General features: G+C 31.8%; 1 protein-coding gene across 4 annotated transcripts; it reads right to left on the reverse strand.

The window, feature by feature from the left end:
* Positions 1 to 6,654: 6,654 nt before the first annotated feature.
* Positions 6,655 to 8,207, reverse strand: LOC103313108 (supervillin). 4 transcript variants are annotated; one of them, XM_015984850.2, is made up of 3 exons: positions 7,167 to 8,207; positions 6,846 to 7,121; positions 6,655 to 6,792 (listed from the first exon to the last, which is right to left on the reverse strand). In XM_015984850.2, exons 1-3 carry the CDS (start codon positions 8,074 to 8,076, stop codon positions 6,758 to 6,760), a joined length of 1,221 nt encoding a protein of 406 aa, XP_015840336.1. In that variant the 5' UTR covers positions 8,077 to 8,207; the 3' UTR covers positions 6,655 to 6,757. The 4 variants fall into 4 exon arrangements, with proteins under 4 accessions (XP_015840336.1, XP_015840335.1, XP_015840337.1 ...); XM_015984849.2 differs by having other exon boundaries at positions 6,841 to 7,121; XM_015984851.2 differs by having other exon boundaries at positions 6,655 to 6,809; positions 6,880 to 7,121; positions 7,167 to 8,206.
* Between the last annotated feature and the right edge of the window lie 7,286 nt (positions 8,208 to 15,493).

Consider the following 15,493-nt stretch of genomic DNA (forward strand, 5'->3'; position numbering starts at 1 on the left):
AAAAAAAATTAAAAAAAAGTTAACACCCCCCCCTTAAAATCGGTCAATTTTTAAAGTGTCTCTAAATCAAATAAAACCGATTCTATCTTATAGATTTTAATGTGCTCTTTCCGATCTAAAAAAGCGTTTTCTCCTAACTCTTTTAGTTTGGCCGTAATCGGCGTTTGAAAATTGAAAATTTTTTTGCGAGATATCGCCTTAAGTCCTATGCCATTTTGTAGAGTTTTTTATTCCGGTTGTCCTCCATTTTTCCGTTTTTCGATAACTCTAATAGTTTCGCCGTAATTGGCGGTTGAAAATTGAAAAAAAGTGAAAATGGAAACCTTTTTTTGCGTTTTTCTCGGAAACTGTAAGACTTAGAGCAACGAACAAAAAACTATCTGATAGCGCTTAATTTTATCTATTTTTTCGACTAAACCCGGAGCCGCTCCGGGCAACGGTTCCGGCTACAGAGGCGATCAAAGTTTTTCACTAAAAAAATTCATAAAAAAAAAACTAAAAGTCGTAGAGCATTGCGGTTTGCTCCATTGAATTCTACGGCTCATTTTACATATTATATCAATTTTTCACAGGAATTAAAAATTTAAAAATTTTTGCCTAAATTTAGGGTAGCCATTTGTCATAGTGGAAAATTTTATTCAATAAAAAAAATCATAACTCGAAAACTAAAAGTCGTAGAGCAACGCGGTTTGTTCCATTGGATTCAGCGGCTTTTTTTCTGTATTATACCAACTTTTCACGAGATTTAAAATTTTCAAATTTTTTGCTCAAATTTCCTGAGTAATAATTTTGTTCCTACACTTACCTTCAAAGTGATGAAAAAAAATTTTTTTTTAAATTCACTCCAGCAAATTTTTATGGATTTCTTTATGTCTTAACAACCCACAAAAGTTGTTTTTAGTCCACAAAAAGTCCATATGTTCGATTTTTAGATGTTTGATTTTTTCAATTTTCGTCGCAGTTTTGGTCGATTTTGGGTACCCGGAACTTTTGTCGAGCAATAGCTCCGGAACTATCAGAGATAACCCCATGAAGTGTATTATCGTTGGAAAGCTCTTTAAATTATCTATCTTTTTCAAAAAAAATTAGTGTTCTGCGACTAATAGTTTTCGAGCAAATTGAAGAAAAATGCAAAAATTGGTAAAATTTTAAAAAATTCATAACTAAAAAACTATTCGGAATTTGGCAATTTTCTCGATGCCAATCGATTCCCCGGATCATTTTGCATAGGTAAGGATCGAAACAGTTCCACTTTTTCGAATAGTTTAGTCGTAATTGGGAAAATAAAAAAAATTAAAAAAAAGTTAACACCCCCCCCTTAAAATCGGTCAATTTTTAAAGTGTCTCTAAATCAAATAAAACCGATTCTATCTTATAGATTTTAAATGTGCTCTTTCCGATCTAAAAAAGCGTTTTCTCCTAACTCTTTTAGTTTGGCCGTAATCGGCGTTTGAAAATTGAAAATTTTTTGCGAGATATCGCCTTAAGTCCTATGCCATTTTGTAGAGTTTTTTATTCCGGTTGTCCTCTATTTTTCCGTTTTTCGATAACTCTAATAGTTTCGCCGTAATTGGCGGTTGAAAATTGAAAAAAAGTGAAAATGGAAACCTTTTTTTGCGTTTTTCTCAGAAACTGTAAGACTTAGAGCAACGAACAGAAAACTATCTGATAGCGCTTAATTTTATCTATTTTTTCGACTAAACCCGGAGCCGCTCCGGGCAACGGTTCCGGCTACAGAGGCGATCAAAGTTTTTCACTAAAAAAATTCATAAAAAAAAAACTAAAAGTCGTAGAGCATTGCGGTTTGCTCCATTGAATTCTACGGCTCATTTTACATATTATATCAATTTTTCACAGGAATTAAAAATTTAAAAATTTTTGCCTAAATTTAGGGTAGCCATTTGTCATAGTGGAAAATTTTAATCAATAAAAAAAATCATAACTCGAAAACTAAAAGTCGTAGAGCAACGCGGTTTGTTCCATTGGATTCAGCGGCTTTTTTTCTGTATTATACCAACTTTTCACGAGATTTAAAATTTTCAAATTTTTTGCTCAAATTTCCTGAGTAATAATTTTGTTCCTACACTTACCTTCAAAGTGATGAAAAAAAATTTTTTTTTAAATTCACTCCAGCAAATTTTTATGGATTTCTTTATGTCTTAACAACCCACAAAAGTTGTTTTTAGTCCACAAAAAGTCCATATGTTCGATTTTTAGATGTTTGATTTTTTCAATTTTCGTCGCAGTTTTGGTCGATTTTGGGTACCCGGAACTTTTGTCGAGCAATAGCTCCGGAACTATCAGAGATAACCCCATGAAGTGTATTATCGTTGGAAAGCTCTTTAAATTATCTATCTTTTTCAAAAAAAATTAGTGTTCTGCGACTAATAGTTTTCGAGCAAATTGAAGAAAAATGCAAAAATTGGTAAAATTTTAAAAAATTCATAACTAAAAAACTATTCGGAATTTGGCAATTTTCTCGATGCCAATCGATTCCCCGGATCATTTTGCATAGGTAAGGATCAAAACAGTTCCACTTTTTCGAATAGTTTAGTCGTAATTGGGAAAATAAAAAAAATTAAAAAAAAGTTAACACCCCCCCCTTAAAATCGGTCAATTTTTAAAGTGTCTCTAAATCAAATAAAACCGATTCTATCTTATAGATTTTAATGTGCTCTTTCCGATCTAAAAAAGCGTTTTCTCCTAACTCTTTTAGTTTGGCCGTAATCGGCGTTTGAAAATTGAAAATTTTTTTGCGAGATATCGCCTTAAGTCCTATGCCATTTTGTAGAGTTTTTTATTCCGGTTGTCCTCCATTTTTCCGTTTTTCGATAACTCTAATAGTTTCGCCGTAATTGGCGGTTGAAAATTGAAAAAAAGTGAAAATGGAAACCTTTTTTTGCGTTTTTCTCGGAAACTGTAAGACTTAGAGCAACGAACAAAAAACTATCTGATAGCGCTTAATTTTATCTATTTTTTCGACTAAACCCGGAGCCGCTCCGGGCAACGGTTCCGGCTACAGAGGCGATCAAAGTTTTTCACTAAAAAAAATCATAAAAAAAAACTAAAAGTCGTAGAGCACTGGGGTTTGTTCCATTGAATTCTACGGCTCATTTTACATATTATATCAATTTTTCACAGGAATTAAAAATTTAAAATTTTTTGCCTAAATTTAGGGTAGCCATTTGTCATAGTGGAAAATTTTATTCAATAAAAAAATTTATAACTCGAAAACTAAAAGTCGTAGAGCAACGCGGTTTGTTCCATTGGATTCAGCGGCTTTTTTTCTGTATTATACCAACTTTCCACGAGATTTAAAATTTTCAAATTTTTTGCTCAAATTTCCTGAGTAATAAATTTGTGCCTACACTTACCTTCAAAGTGATGAAAAAAATTTTTTTTTAAATTCACTCCAGCAAATTTTTATGGACTTCTTTATGTCTTAACAACCCACAAAAGTTGTTTTTAGTCCACAAAAAGTCCATATGTTCAATTTTTTGATGTTTGATTTTTTCAATTTTCGTCGCAGTTTTTGTCAATTTTGGGTACCCGGAACTTTTGTCGAGCAATAGCTCCGGAACTATCAGAGATAACCTCATGAAGTGTATTATCGTTGGAAAGCTCTTTAAATTATCTATCTTTTTCAAAAAAAATTAGTGTTCTCCGACTAATAGTTTTCGAGCAAATTGGAGAAAAATGCAAAAATTGGTAAAATTTTAAAAAATTCGTAACTAAAAAACTATTGGGAATTTGGCAATTTTCTCGATGCCAATCGATTCCCCGGATCATTTTGCATAGGTATGGATCAAAATAGTTCTACTTTTTCGAATAGTTTAACCATAAATGGGAAAATAAAAAAAAATAAAAAAAAGTTAACACCCCCCCCTTAAAATCGGTCAATTTTTAAAGTGTCTTTAAATCAAATAAAACCGATTCTATCTTATAGATTTTAATGTGCTCTTTCCGATCTAAAAAAGCGTTTTCTCCTAACTCTTTTAGTTTGGCCGTAATCGGCGTTTGAAAATTGAAAATTTTTTTGCGAGATATTGCCTTAAGTCCTATGCCATTTTGTAGAGTTTTTTATTCCGGTTGTCTTCCATTTTTCCGTTTTTCGATAACTCTAATAGTTTCGCCGTAATTGGCGGTTGAAAATTGAAAAAAAGTGAAAATGGAAACCTTTTTTTGCGTTTTTCTCGGAAACTGTAAGACTTAGAGCAACGAACAAAAAACTATCTGATAGCGCTTAATTTTATCTATTTTTTCGACTAAACCCGGAGCCGCTCCGGGCAACGGTTCCGGCTACAGAGGCGATCAAAGTTTTTAACTAAAAAAATTCATAAAAAAAAAACTAAAAGTCGTAGAGCACTGGGGTTTGTTCCATTGAATTCTACGGCTCATTTTACATATTATATCAATTTTTCACAGGAATTAAAAATTTAAAATTTTTTGCCTAAATTTAGGGTAGCCATTTGTCATAGTGGAAAATTTTATTCAATAAAAAAATTCATAACTCAAAAACTAAAAGCCGTAGAGCAATGCGGTTTGTTCCATTGAATTCAGCGGCTCATTTTCTGTATTATACAAACTTTTCATGAGATTTAAAAATTTGATTTTTTTTGCCTAAATTTAGGGTAGCCATTTGTCATAGTGAAAAATTTTATCCAACAAAAAAATTCATAACTCAAAAACTAAAAGCCGTAGAGCAATGCGGTTTGTTCCATTGAATTCAGCGGCTCATTTTCTGTATTATACGAACTTTTCATGAGATTTAAAAATTTGTTTTTTTTGCTAAAATTTCCTGAGTAATAAAACTTACCATCAAGAATATGAAAAAATTAATTTTTTTTAAAATCCGTTCTATCATACTTTTTCGTATTTATATATGCCTTTACAACTCTCTGGAGTTGTTAAAAGTTCAAAAAAAGTCCATATGTTCGATTTTTTGATGTTTGATTTTTTCAATTTTCGTCGCAATTTTTGTCGATTTTGGGTACCCGGAACATTTGTTGAGCAATAGCTCCAGAACTATCAGAGATAACCCTATGAAGTTTATTATCGTTGGAAAGCTCTTTGAATTATCTATTTTTTTCAAAAAAAATTATTGTTATCCGACTAATAGTTTTTGAGCAAATTGCAGATAAATGCAAAAATTGGTAAAATTTTAAAAAATTCATAACTAAAAAACTATTGGGAATTTGGCAATTTTTCCGATGCCAATCGATTCTCCGGATCATTTTGCATAGGCATGGATCAAAACAGTTCCACTTTTTTGAATAGTTTAGTCGTAATTAGGAAAATAAAAAAAATTAAAAAAAAGTTAACACCCCCCCCTTCAAAATGGTCAAATTTAAAAGTGTCTCAGAATCGAAAAAAACTTATCCTATCTTATAGATTTTGATGTGCTCTTTACGATGGAAAAAAGAATTTTCTCCTAGCTCTTTTAGTTTGGCCGTAATCGGCGATTGAAAATTGAAAAATTTTTTGCGAGATATCGCCTTAAGTCCTATGCCATTTTGTAGAGTTTTTTATTCCGGTTGTCCTCTATTTTTCCGTTTTTCGATAACTCTAATAGTTTCGCCGTAATTGGCGGTTGAAAATTGAAAAAAAGTGAAAATGGAAACCTTTTTTTGCGTTTTTCTCGGAAACTGTAGGACTTAGAGCAACGAACAAAAAACTATCTGATAGCGCTTAATTTTATCTATTTTTTCGACTAAACCCGGAGCCGCTCCGGGCAACGGTTTCGGCTACAGAGGCGATCAAATTTTTCACTAAAAAAATTCATAAAAAAAAAACTAAAAGTCGTAGAGCACTGCGGTTTGTTCCATTGAATTCTACGGCTTATTTTACATATTATATCAATTTTTCACAGGAATTAAAAATTTAAAAATTTTTGCCTAAATTTAGGGTAGCCATTTGTCATAGTGGAAAATTTTATTCAATAAAAAAAATCATAACTCGAAAACTAAAAGTCGTAGAGCAACGCGGTTTGTTCCATTGGATTCAGCGGCTCATTTTCTGTATTATACGAACTTTTCATGAGATTTAAAAATTTGATTTTTTTTGCTAAAATTTCCTGAGTAATAAAACTTACCATCAAGAATATGAAAAAATTAAATTTTTTTAAAATCCGTTCTATCATACTTTTTCGTATTTATATATGCCTTTACAACTCTCTGGAGTTGTTAAAAGTCCAAAAAAAGTCCATGTGTTCGATTTTTTGATGTTTGATTTTTTCAATTTTCGTCGCAATTTTTGTCGATTTTGGGTACCCGGAACATTTGTTGAGCAATAGCTCCGGAACTATCAGAGATAACCCTATGAAGTTTATTATCGTTGGAAAGCTCTTTGAATTATCTATTTTTTTCAAAAAAAATTATTGTTCTCCGACTAATAGTTTTTGAGCAAATTGCAGATAAATGCAAAAATTGGTAAAATTTAAAAAAATTTATAACTAAAAAACTATTGGGAATTTGGCAATTTTTCCGATGCCAATCGATTCCCCGGATCATTTTGCATTGGTATGGATTAAAACAGTTCCACTTTTTCGAATAGTTTAGTCGTAATTGAGAAAATAAAAACATTAGGAAGTTCGGGAAGATATTATTGCTTATTCATATAAGCGGTATAAAAAAGTTATATTAGAAAAATCTCAAATCGCATAAATACGACTATAATTAAACCCTTATCACCATTTTTATGCAATATATAACAAACTGTTTTGGGTTATGTGTCTGGAGCCTCCTCTGGCGAGATGACTTCAATCAAAGGATTTGCACTTAGCAACACACCAGCCTAAAACAATTAAAAACCTGATTCACTATTTTAAACAATCACACTCACCTTACAACAAAACGAAAAAGCACTATCTTCAATACCAACCTTTTCTTGTAGTTGTGCGATGTCTTGTCTTTTTTGCCAAACGGGAAATAAATGCGTAAATGAATCCGGCTCAAAACCGGCAATCACTTTCTGAAGCTTGACCAAGCGCTTGATATTTTTGCTCTTCTGTTTGGCATAATTAATGGCCATGATAAAGCACTCAGTTTTAAAGCCGTCATCCTCGTCCTGATCCCACCCGTACCAGATCCAAATTTCGTCGTTGTCGTCCAAGAGAAAAATTGCTAAAAGTATTTTTCTTCACTCATTTTCTCTAATTAATTGATCACCTGGTTGCTCCGGAGTATACAGGTGTGACTGAAGAAACGGAAACGGAGTTATGTGCGAACTGTTGTGACTACAGTCTATTTCAGTGGTTAAAAAACTCCCCGTGATTTTATTGAAATAAAACAATCTTGGCGTATAGTCGATAAGTTTGAGCGGGGCATTAAAACAATCTTCATTTTCTACTAAATAAATGAGTTTGTCATTTTCAGATCCTTCGGTAATTTCGGTATATTTGGGGCCAAATATTTTTTCGGTCGCTTTTCGGATCGATTCTTTACAATGCGCGTTTGAGTTTTTTCCGTGCCAAATAATGGATGATTTTTCGTCGGGGTTAAAAACCACAAATGAGGTTCTACTCCGAAGATTTCCTCGCTTTAGCGGCAGTTCATATAAATGTAGTTCCTCCTCGAGCTCGCCTCTGAGGATGTACAAGTGAGGGGCCTTACTTAACAAACTGTGTTTTCCAATGTGAACAACAAACTTTCCCGAAAATAGCTGAAGGAAAGCCGGTGGTTCAGCCCATTGGACAATTCGTTCAACCGGCGGATTGTCCTTCTCTATACATTCAGGCAACGGTGAATGTCCTTTAGGAGCGTCTTCTCCTTTCCAATAGAAATAAATCTCATTATCCCTTGTACTCAAAACTTCCTCAAACCGTAAATATTCCGTGTTTGATTTCCACCGTACTATATAAGTCTCGGAAGAAAAAAATTCATTTTTTGATTCAATCGCTTCCAACTTTTCTCCAACGATTCGCCAACATTTCACTTCGGTCGTTTTGTGTCTCAAATGCGTGGAGGTGTTTTCGTCGTAGTAGGAACCACCTCGGCCAAAGTGTATGCCGTCTATTACAAAATCTGGCTCTTTTGGCGTTTTTTTAAGCAACTCTTCAACAGAATCTGCATTTGCCATACCTTTCCGCGAATGTTTATCGCACAAGAAAACCACAAGTGTAATTAAATCTTGCTTGACTTCAACTAACCGATTAAAACACTGATACAAATCCCACTTTATTCCATCTACGCTAGTCCATAAAAGTGTTTCAAGGTGAAATTTTTAGGCTGCCTTTATCAATTGAATGTAATATTCAATGCGGAAGTGATAGTCTGGACGACTGGTTGCATATTTAAACAATAGTTAAAATTATTAAAAATGTAAATTTTGGGCCCCGTTTCGTATTTCTCAAAATGCTGAGAAAACGGTCCAAGATATAAGAAAAATGTTAGGAAGAACTTTGTAGCGAATTAAATTTTCTTTAAAAAAGTCTGCGAGACCATATCTCTGTAATCAACGGTTTGGGTCCCAAAAACGTTAAAAGACGCTGAAGCGATGGATTCGTTTCATTTTACCGGAAGTCAAGCAACAAAAAGTTAATTTGTACCTAAACTGTAGAAGATAGAAATATGGTGTCGCAGACTTTTTTATAGCAAATTTAATTCTCTACAACTTTGTTCTTTACGATTTTTTTGCATCTTGAACCGTATTCCCAGCATTTTGATAAATATGCGCAAAAATTATCAATTTGCGGTCGACCCTATATTTTTGCGAACGCTGCGAATGTTGTAGAGAATTAAATTTTCTATAAAATGGTCCAAAAACCGTATTTTTATCTTCAACGGTATTGGAATAAATTAACTTTCCAATACTTGACCACCGGAAAAATAAAGCAAATTGTCGCGTAAGCGTCTTTGAATGACTTTGGGGCCTAAATGGTTGAAGCTAGAAATATGGTCTTACAAACTTTTTCGTAGGAAGTTTAATTCTCTACAATATTTTTCTCTAATTTTTTTGTATCTGTAACCATATTTGCAGCGTTTTGAAAATCATGGGACATGGGACAGTGCAAATTGATAAAATTTCCTGACACTTACTTTCAAGAAAGTGAAAAAATTAATTTTTTTAAAACTCGTTCCATCATAGTTTTTCGTACTTATATATGCCTTTACAACCCTCTAGAGTTGTTAAAAGTCCAAAAAAAAGTCCATATGTTCAATTTTTTTATGTTTGATTTTTCCAATTTTTGTCGCGAATTTGGTCGATTCCGGGTATCCGGAACATTTGTCGAGCAATAACTCCGGAACTATTGGAGATAACCCCATAAAGTGTATTATCTATGGAAAGCTCTTTTCATTATCTATCTTTTTCAAAAAAGGTCTTTATTTTCCGACTAATAGTTTTCGAGCAAATTGCAGATTAATGCTAAAATTGATAAAATTTAAAAAAATTCATAACTAAAAAACTATTGGGAATTTGGCAATTTTTTTGATGCCAATCGATTCCCCGGATCATTTTGCATGGGCATAGATCAAAACAGTTTCACTTTTTCGAATAGTTTAGTCGTAATTGGGAAGATAAAAAAAATTAAAAAAAGTTAACACCCCCCCTCTACAACATGGTCAATTTTAAAAGTGTCTCAGAATCGAATAAAACTTATTTTATCTTATAGATTTTGATGTGCTCTTTACGATGGAAAAAAGAGTTTTCTCCTAGCTCTCTTAGTTTGGCCGTAATCGGCGATTGAATATTGAAAAATTTTTTGCGAGATATCGCCTTGAGTCCTATGCCATTTTGTAGAGTTTTTTATTCCGGTTGTCCTCGATTTTTCCGTTTCTCGATAACTCTAATAGTTTCGCCGTAATTGGCGGTTGAAAATTGAAAAAAAGTGAAAATGGAAACCTTTTTTTGCGTTTTTCTGGGAAACTGTAAGACTTAGAGCAACGAACAAAAAACCATCTGATAGCGCTTAATTTTCTCTATTTTTTCGATTAAACCCGGAGCCGCTACGGGCAATGGTTCCGGCTACAGAGGCGATCAAAGTTTTTCACTAAAAAAATTCATAATAAAAAAACTAAAAGTCGTAGAGCATTGCGGTTTGTTCGATTGAATTCTACGGCTCATTTTACATATTATATCAATTTTTTACAAGAATTAAAAATTTAAAATTTTTTGCTTAAATTTAGGGTAGCCATTTGTTATAGAGGAAAATTTTATCCAACAAAAAAATTCATAACTCAAAAACTAAAAGTCGTAGAGCAATGCAATTTGTTCCATTGAATTCAGCGGCTCATTTTCTGTATTATACGAACTTTTCATGAGATTTAAAAATTTGATTTTTTTTGCTAAAATTTCCTGAGTAATAACACTTACCTTCAAGAAAGTGAAAAAATTATTCTTTTTTAAATTCGTTCTATCATACTTTTTCGTATTTATATATGCCTTTACAACTCTCTGGAGTTGCTAAAAGTCCAAAAAAAGTCCATATGTTCGATTTTTTGATGTCTGATTTTTTCCATTTTCCGTCGCAATTTTTGTCGATTTTGGGTATCCGGAACATTTGTTGAGCAATAGCTCCGGAACTATCAGAGATAACCCTATGAAGTTTATTATCGTTGGAAAGCTCTTTGAATTATCTATTTTTTAAAAAAAAAATTATTGTTCTCCGACTAATAGTTTTTGAGCAAATTGCAGATAAATGCAAAAATTGGAAGAATTTTAAAAAATTCATAACTAAAAAACTATTGGGAATTTGGCAGTTTTCTGGATGCCAATCGATTTCCCGAATCATTTTGCTAAGGAAGGGATTAAAATAGTTTTATTCTTTCGAATAGTTTAGCCGTAATTTGAAATTTAGTGCTCCATTGACTTTCTGACAGAAATAAAATACGGGTGAAACAAAGAGTATATTTTTTCCTGAAATTTTTTAATACGTTAGGTAAAAGTAAGCGGATTTGTGTTACCTATCGTTTAAATTATGGCAATAAAAATTTTTCTACGAGTATGTATTTTTGGTCCGTTGAGATAAACTTTATTATTCCTGAAAATAGTCGAAATTATGCGGCACATGCACGACCGAAAGGAAGCAATTAAGAAAATGAATCGTTATCGTGATTCCCACGTAGAGCGTAATTATTGACGTTTATTCCAACAATGGGTATAATTTCACCCTTGAGGCGGGCAGTTTTTGATTTAGTGGTCACGTGTTTTTGCCGGTAAATGTAGCGCCTAATAACTCTATAGAGGAAGACAAATGCACAATAGCTTCGCGTTTTATCTATCCGACGAGGGTTGGGCATTAGTCACAGCAATAGAACGAGCCCAAGGAAGAAAATGTGTGTGTGTACGTTTCAGTTTAGTCGATTATCACCCTTCAAAATTTCCTCTTCAAACAAGGGCGCACGATGTTTTATGTCTTGTCTTCGCGGATGTGTGCTGTTGATGTTTCTTTCTGCGTTATGTCAGGCAATATATTGGTTCTAGGGGAATATTGTGTTAGTTAGAGAGGGTAGTTCCATGGTAGTGGAAGACCAATTTCGTGTTACCTCACCCCCAGCGCATGAATCATTTCCATTGATTTATTATTGGTTATTTTATGTCAGGTGGGGTAATACGCACACACTCCCAATTTCACACGTGCTATTGTTTGAGACTTATTATCAATAAATTGTCTGCCATTAATTAAAGTTCACATAAGACAAATCCGATTACTTCATACTGCTCGATATTATAATCTGTGCTTTGTTGAGAGATTATTTTATTATTGATGATGTTTGGAATTTATCGCACATGAGGTAAACCAAACAGAAACGTGTTAAATATCCACGATTTAATAACTTATCAAATTAAAAATTAAAAACGCCACTGGCTAGATAGTTCAGACTCCTTGTAAGTCAGCTTCAAACTTCTTAGCAAACTCAGCTAATAAGATTAATATGCATATATTAATACAGAATCCACAGATTAAACGTCGACTTACTTAACTTCTCATTAGGGATAAGTACGCCAAGTTGAAAGTGATGTGGTTATTACAAAAATATTTAACTTAGTTTAATCCCTAAGGAAAATACCTAATACCAGAGTACGAGTTTTTTTGAGTGGAGCTCAAAAGAAGTCAAAATAATTTCTATGTATTCAAATAAAATGAACGAATAAATTATTAATATTATTACTATGATTATTATTATTGATAAAAACTAGAAAGTTACACAACTGAGCATTAATATGTTATTACGGATATTTGCAAGCAACAAAAAGTTAATTTATACCTAAACTGTAGAAGATAGAAATATGGTGTCGCAAACTTTTTTATAGCAAATTTAATTCTCTACAACTTTGTTCTTTACGATTTTTTTGTATCTTGAACCGTATTCCCAGCGTTTAGATAAATATGCGACGGTGCGCAAAAAATTCTCAATTTGCGGTCGATCCTATATTTTTGCGAACGCTGCGAATACGGTTGAAGATACAAAAAAAGTGTAAGGAACAAAGTTGTAAAGAATTAAATTTTCTATAAAATGGTCTAAAAACCGTATTTTTATCTTTAACTGATTTGGAATAAATTAACTTTTCAATACTTGACCACCGGAAAAATAAAGCAAATTGTCGCTTGAGCGTCTTTGAATGACTCTGGGGCCTGAATGATTGAAGATAGAAATACGGTCTTGCAAACTTTTTCGTAGAAAGTTTAATTCTCTACAATATTTTTCTCTAATTTTTTTGTATCTGTAACCATATTTGCAGCGTTTTGAAAATCATGGGACATAGTGCAAATTGCTAAAATTTCCTGAGTAATGCACTTACTTTCAAGGAAGTGAAAAAAAATAAGTTTTTTTTGAGTGGAGCTCAAAAGAAGTCAAAATAATTTCTATGTATTCAAATAAAATAAACGAATAAATTATTATTCTTATTATTTTTATTATTATTTTATTATTATTATTATTATTACTATTATTATTATTATTATTATTATTATTATTATTATTATTATTATTATTATTATTATTATTATTATTATTATTATTATTATTATTATTATTATTATTATTATTATTATTATTATTATTATTATTATTATTATTATTATTATTATTATTATTATTATTATTATTATTATTATTATTATTATTATTATTATTATTATTATTATTATTATTATTATTATTATTAAGTTACGCAACTGAGCATTAATATGTTAGTACGGATATTTGCAAGCAACAAAAAGTTAATTTATACCTAAACTGTAGAAGATAGAAATATGGTGTCGCAAACTTTTATATAGCAAATTTAATTTTCTACAACTTTGTTCTTTACGATTTTTTTGTATCTTTAACCGTATTCCCAGCGTTTTGATAAATATGCGACGGTGCGCAAAAAATTCTCAATTTGCGGTCGATCCTATATTTTTGCGAACGCTGCGAATACGGTTGAAGATACAAAAAAAGTGTAAGAAACAAAGTTGTAGAGAATTAAATTTTCTATAAAACGGTTTAAAAACCGTATTTTTATCTTCAACGGTTTTGGAATAAATTAACTTTCCAATACTTGACCACCGAAAAAATAAAGCAAATTGTCGCTTGAGCGTCTTTGAATGACTCTGGGGCCTGAATGATTAAAGATGGAAATACGGTCTTGCAAACTTTTTCGTAGGAAGTTTAATTCTCTACAATATTTTTCTCTAATTTTTTTGTATCTGTAACCATATTTGCAGCGTTTTGAAAATCATGGAACATAGTGCAAATTGCTAAAATTTCCTGAGTGATGCACTTACTTTCAAGGAAGTGAAAAAAAATAAGTTTTTTTTGAGTGGAGCTCAAAAGAAGTCAATATAACTTCTATGTATTCAAATAAAATGAACGAATAAATTATTATATTATTATTATTATTATTATTATTATTATTATTATTATTATTATTATTATTATTATTATTATTATTATTATTATTATTATTATTATTATTATTATTATTATTATTATTATTATTATTATTATTATTATTATTATTATTATTATTATTATTATTATTATTATTATTATTATTATAATTAAAAACTAGAAAGTTACGCAACTGAGCATTAATATGTTAGTACGTATATTTGCATTTAATTACAGTTCCCACTATTTTCTGGAATATAACAACGCAGTGCTACCTTATCGCTAATGTAATAGGGTTATTTATGTGCTTTGTAAAAGGAGCAAGACAATAAACAGCAACATTGTTAGAATATCTATTAATATTTATTACAGTGGCGGATTCTCAGGTCGTCTGAACCTGAAGTAAATGAATGAAACAGAGACGTACCCTAAAAACTAAATTTGTTAAATTTTGAACGCATTTATGTGTTTTGAAGTACAAAAGTTATACGAGTACTATTGATTTTTTACGCAAAATATTGTAAATATTTTGTATAATCACAGGTATTAAACACAAACAATATTTTAGTGTAACAAATATTTATTAATTCGTTATTAAAAATAATAACGGGCAGCGCAGATAATTACCAATTATCCTGAAATTGGTAATTGTTATTATCTAACTAGTTCAAAAGCGTTCACAATAACACGTGAGTTAATTGCCAGTAAATACAAATTTTATTAAAAATCGCCTCGAAAATCTCGTGTAGCAGTGATTAAATTATACTCGTATCAAGATATAACTTTTAGTTTTTTAGTTTTATTAAAATTTGTTTTGGGTTTGATTGCGCTGTTATTGTCAATTTGGTGTAATTTATTTGCGTTGTTGGAGTGTTTCATTCGTGACGCAAAGTTGAAAAATTGAGTAAACTCGTCGCCGGAAAGTTTGGAGCAAACACAAAGGGAGTATCAAGAAAATTGCAAGACAGTTTACACACGGCACTCGTAAAATGTAAATTAGAACGTGTATATCTGAAACGGGGTCGGTGTAGATGTTTTACGCTTTTGTGTTGGAGTTAGGGCTCGTGTTTTCATTACTTCGTTTATTCGTCGGATGTAAGAAACTGTCAGTTTTCATCAAACACGATGTAATGTTGTTGTAGATTAATTCATTGTCGACGGCGAACGTTTCAGCACAATGACGTATTTCCCCTAATTATTTAATGGATATTTCGCCCGGGAAAGCTAATAAAGACAGAACTTTGCAATTTGATTTATGCGCTTTTGTATCATCGCATAACTGGAATATGGTACAAGAGCATCCTTTTGCCCTTATGATGTTCAAACCGAAATAAAACACTGATAACACTCCGAGTGCTTCCCACTAATTATATTACGCCGTACTGTTCCGCTCCACCCTCAACTGTTATCGTTTTTATGTCTTTATCCATCATTTGACTTTGCCACACATCTGCTGCGGAATAATTCAATCTCCTGGTGCATGCACTCAGCGACAGCGTTTTTTCATTAACATCACTCAGAAGGTTAATTGGGGTAATGGCTCGCCCTTGTGGACGCTAACACAATTTTGTATTTAAAACTCGACAAATAAAGACAAGTTGTTTTAAATGGTTTAAATATGACCGTAAAAAATTTCGCACAGTCGCAAAACTGATCTTTTCAACTAATTTTATAATTTG

The sequence above is a fragment of the Tribolium castaneum genome, chromosome 9 (genome assembly GCF_031307605.1).
Source record: "Tribolium castaneum strain GA2 chromosome 9, icTriCast1.1, whole genome shotgun sequence".
NCBI lineage: Eukaryota > Metazoa > Arthropoda > Insecta > Coleoptera > Tenebrionidae > Tribolium > Tribolium castaneum.

Excerpts from the sequence above, each read along its gene's own strand:
- LOC103313108 (XM_015984849.2), bottom strand. The coding sequence starts at position 8,076 with ATGGCAAATGCAGATTCTGTTGAAGAGTTGCTTAAAAAAACGCCAAAA. Across the intron at positions 7,122-7,166 it reads GTATACTCCGGAGCAACCAG|CAATTTTTCTCTTGGACGAC; the intron begins GTGATCAATTAA and ends AAATACTTTTAG. Across the intron at positions 6,793-6,840 it reads CTTTTTCGTTTTGTTGTAAG|GCTGGTGTGTTGCTAAGTGC; the intron begins GTGAGTGTGATT and ends TAATTGTTTTAG.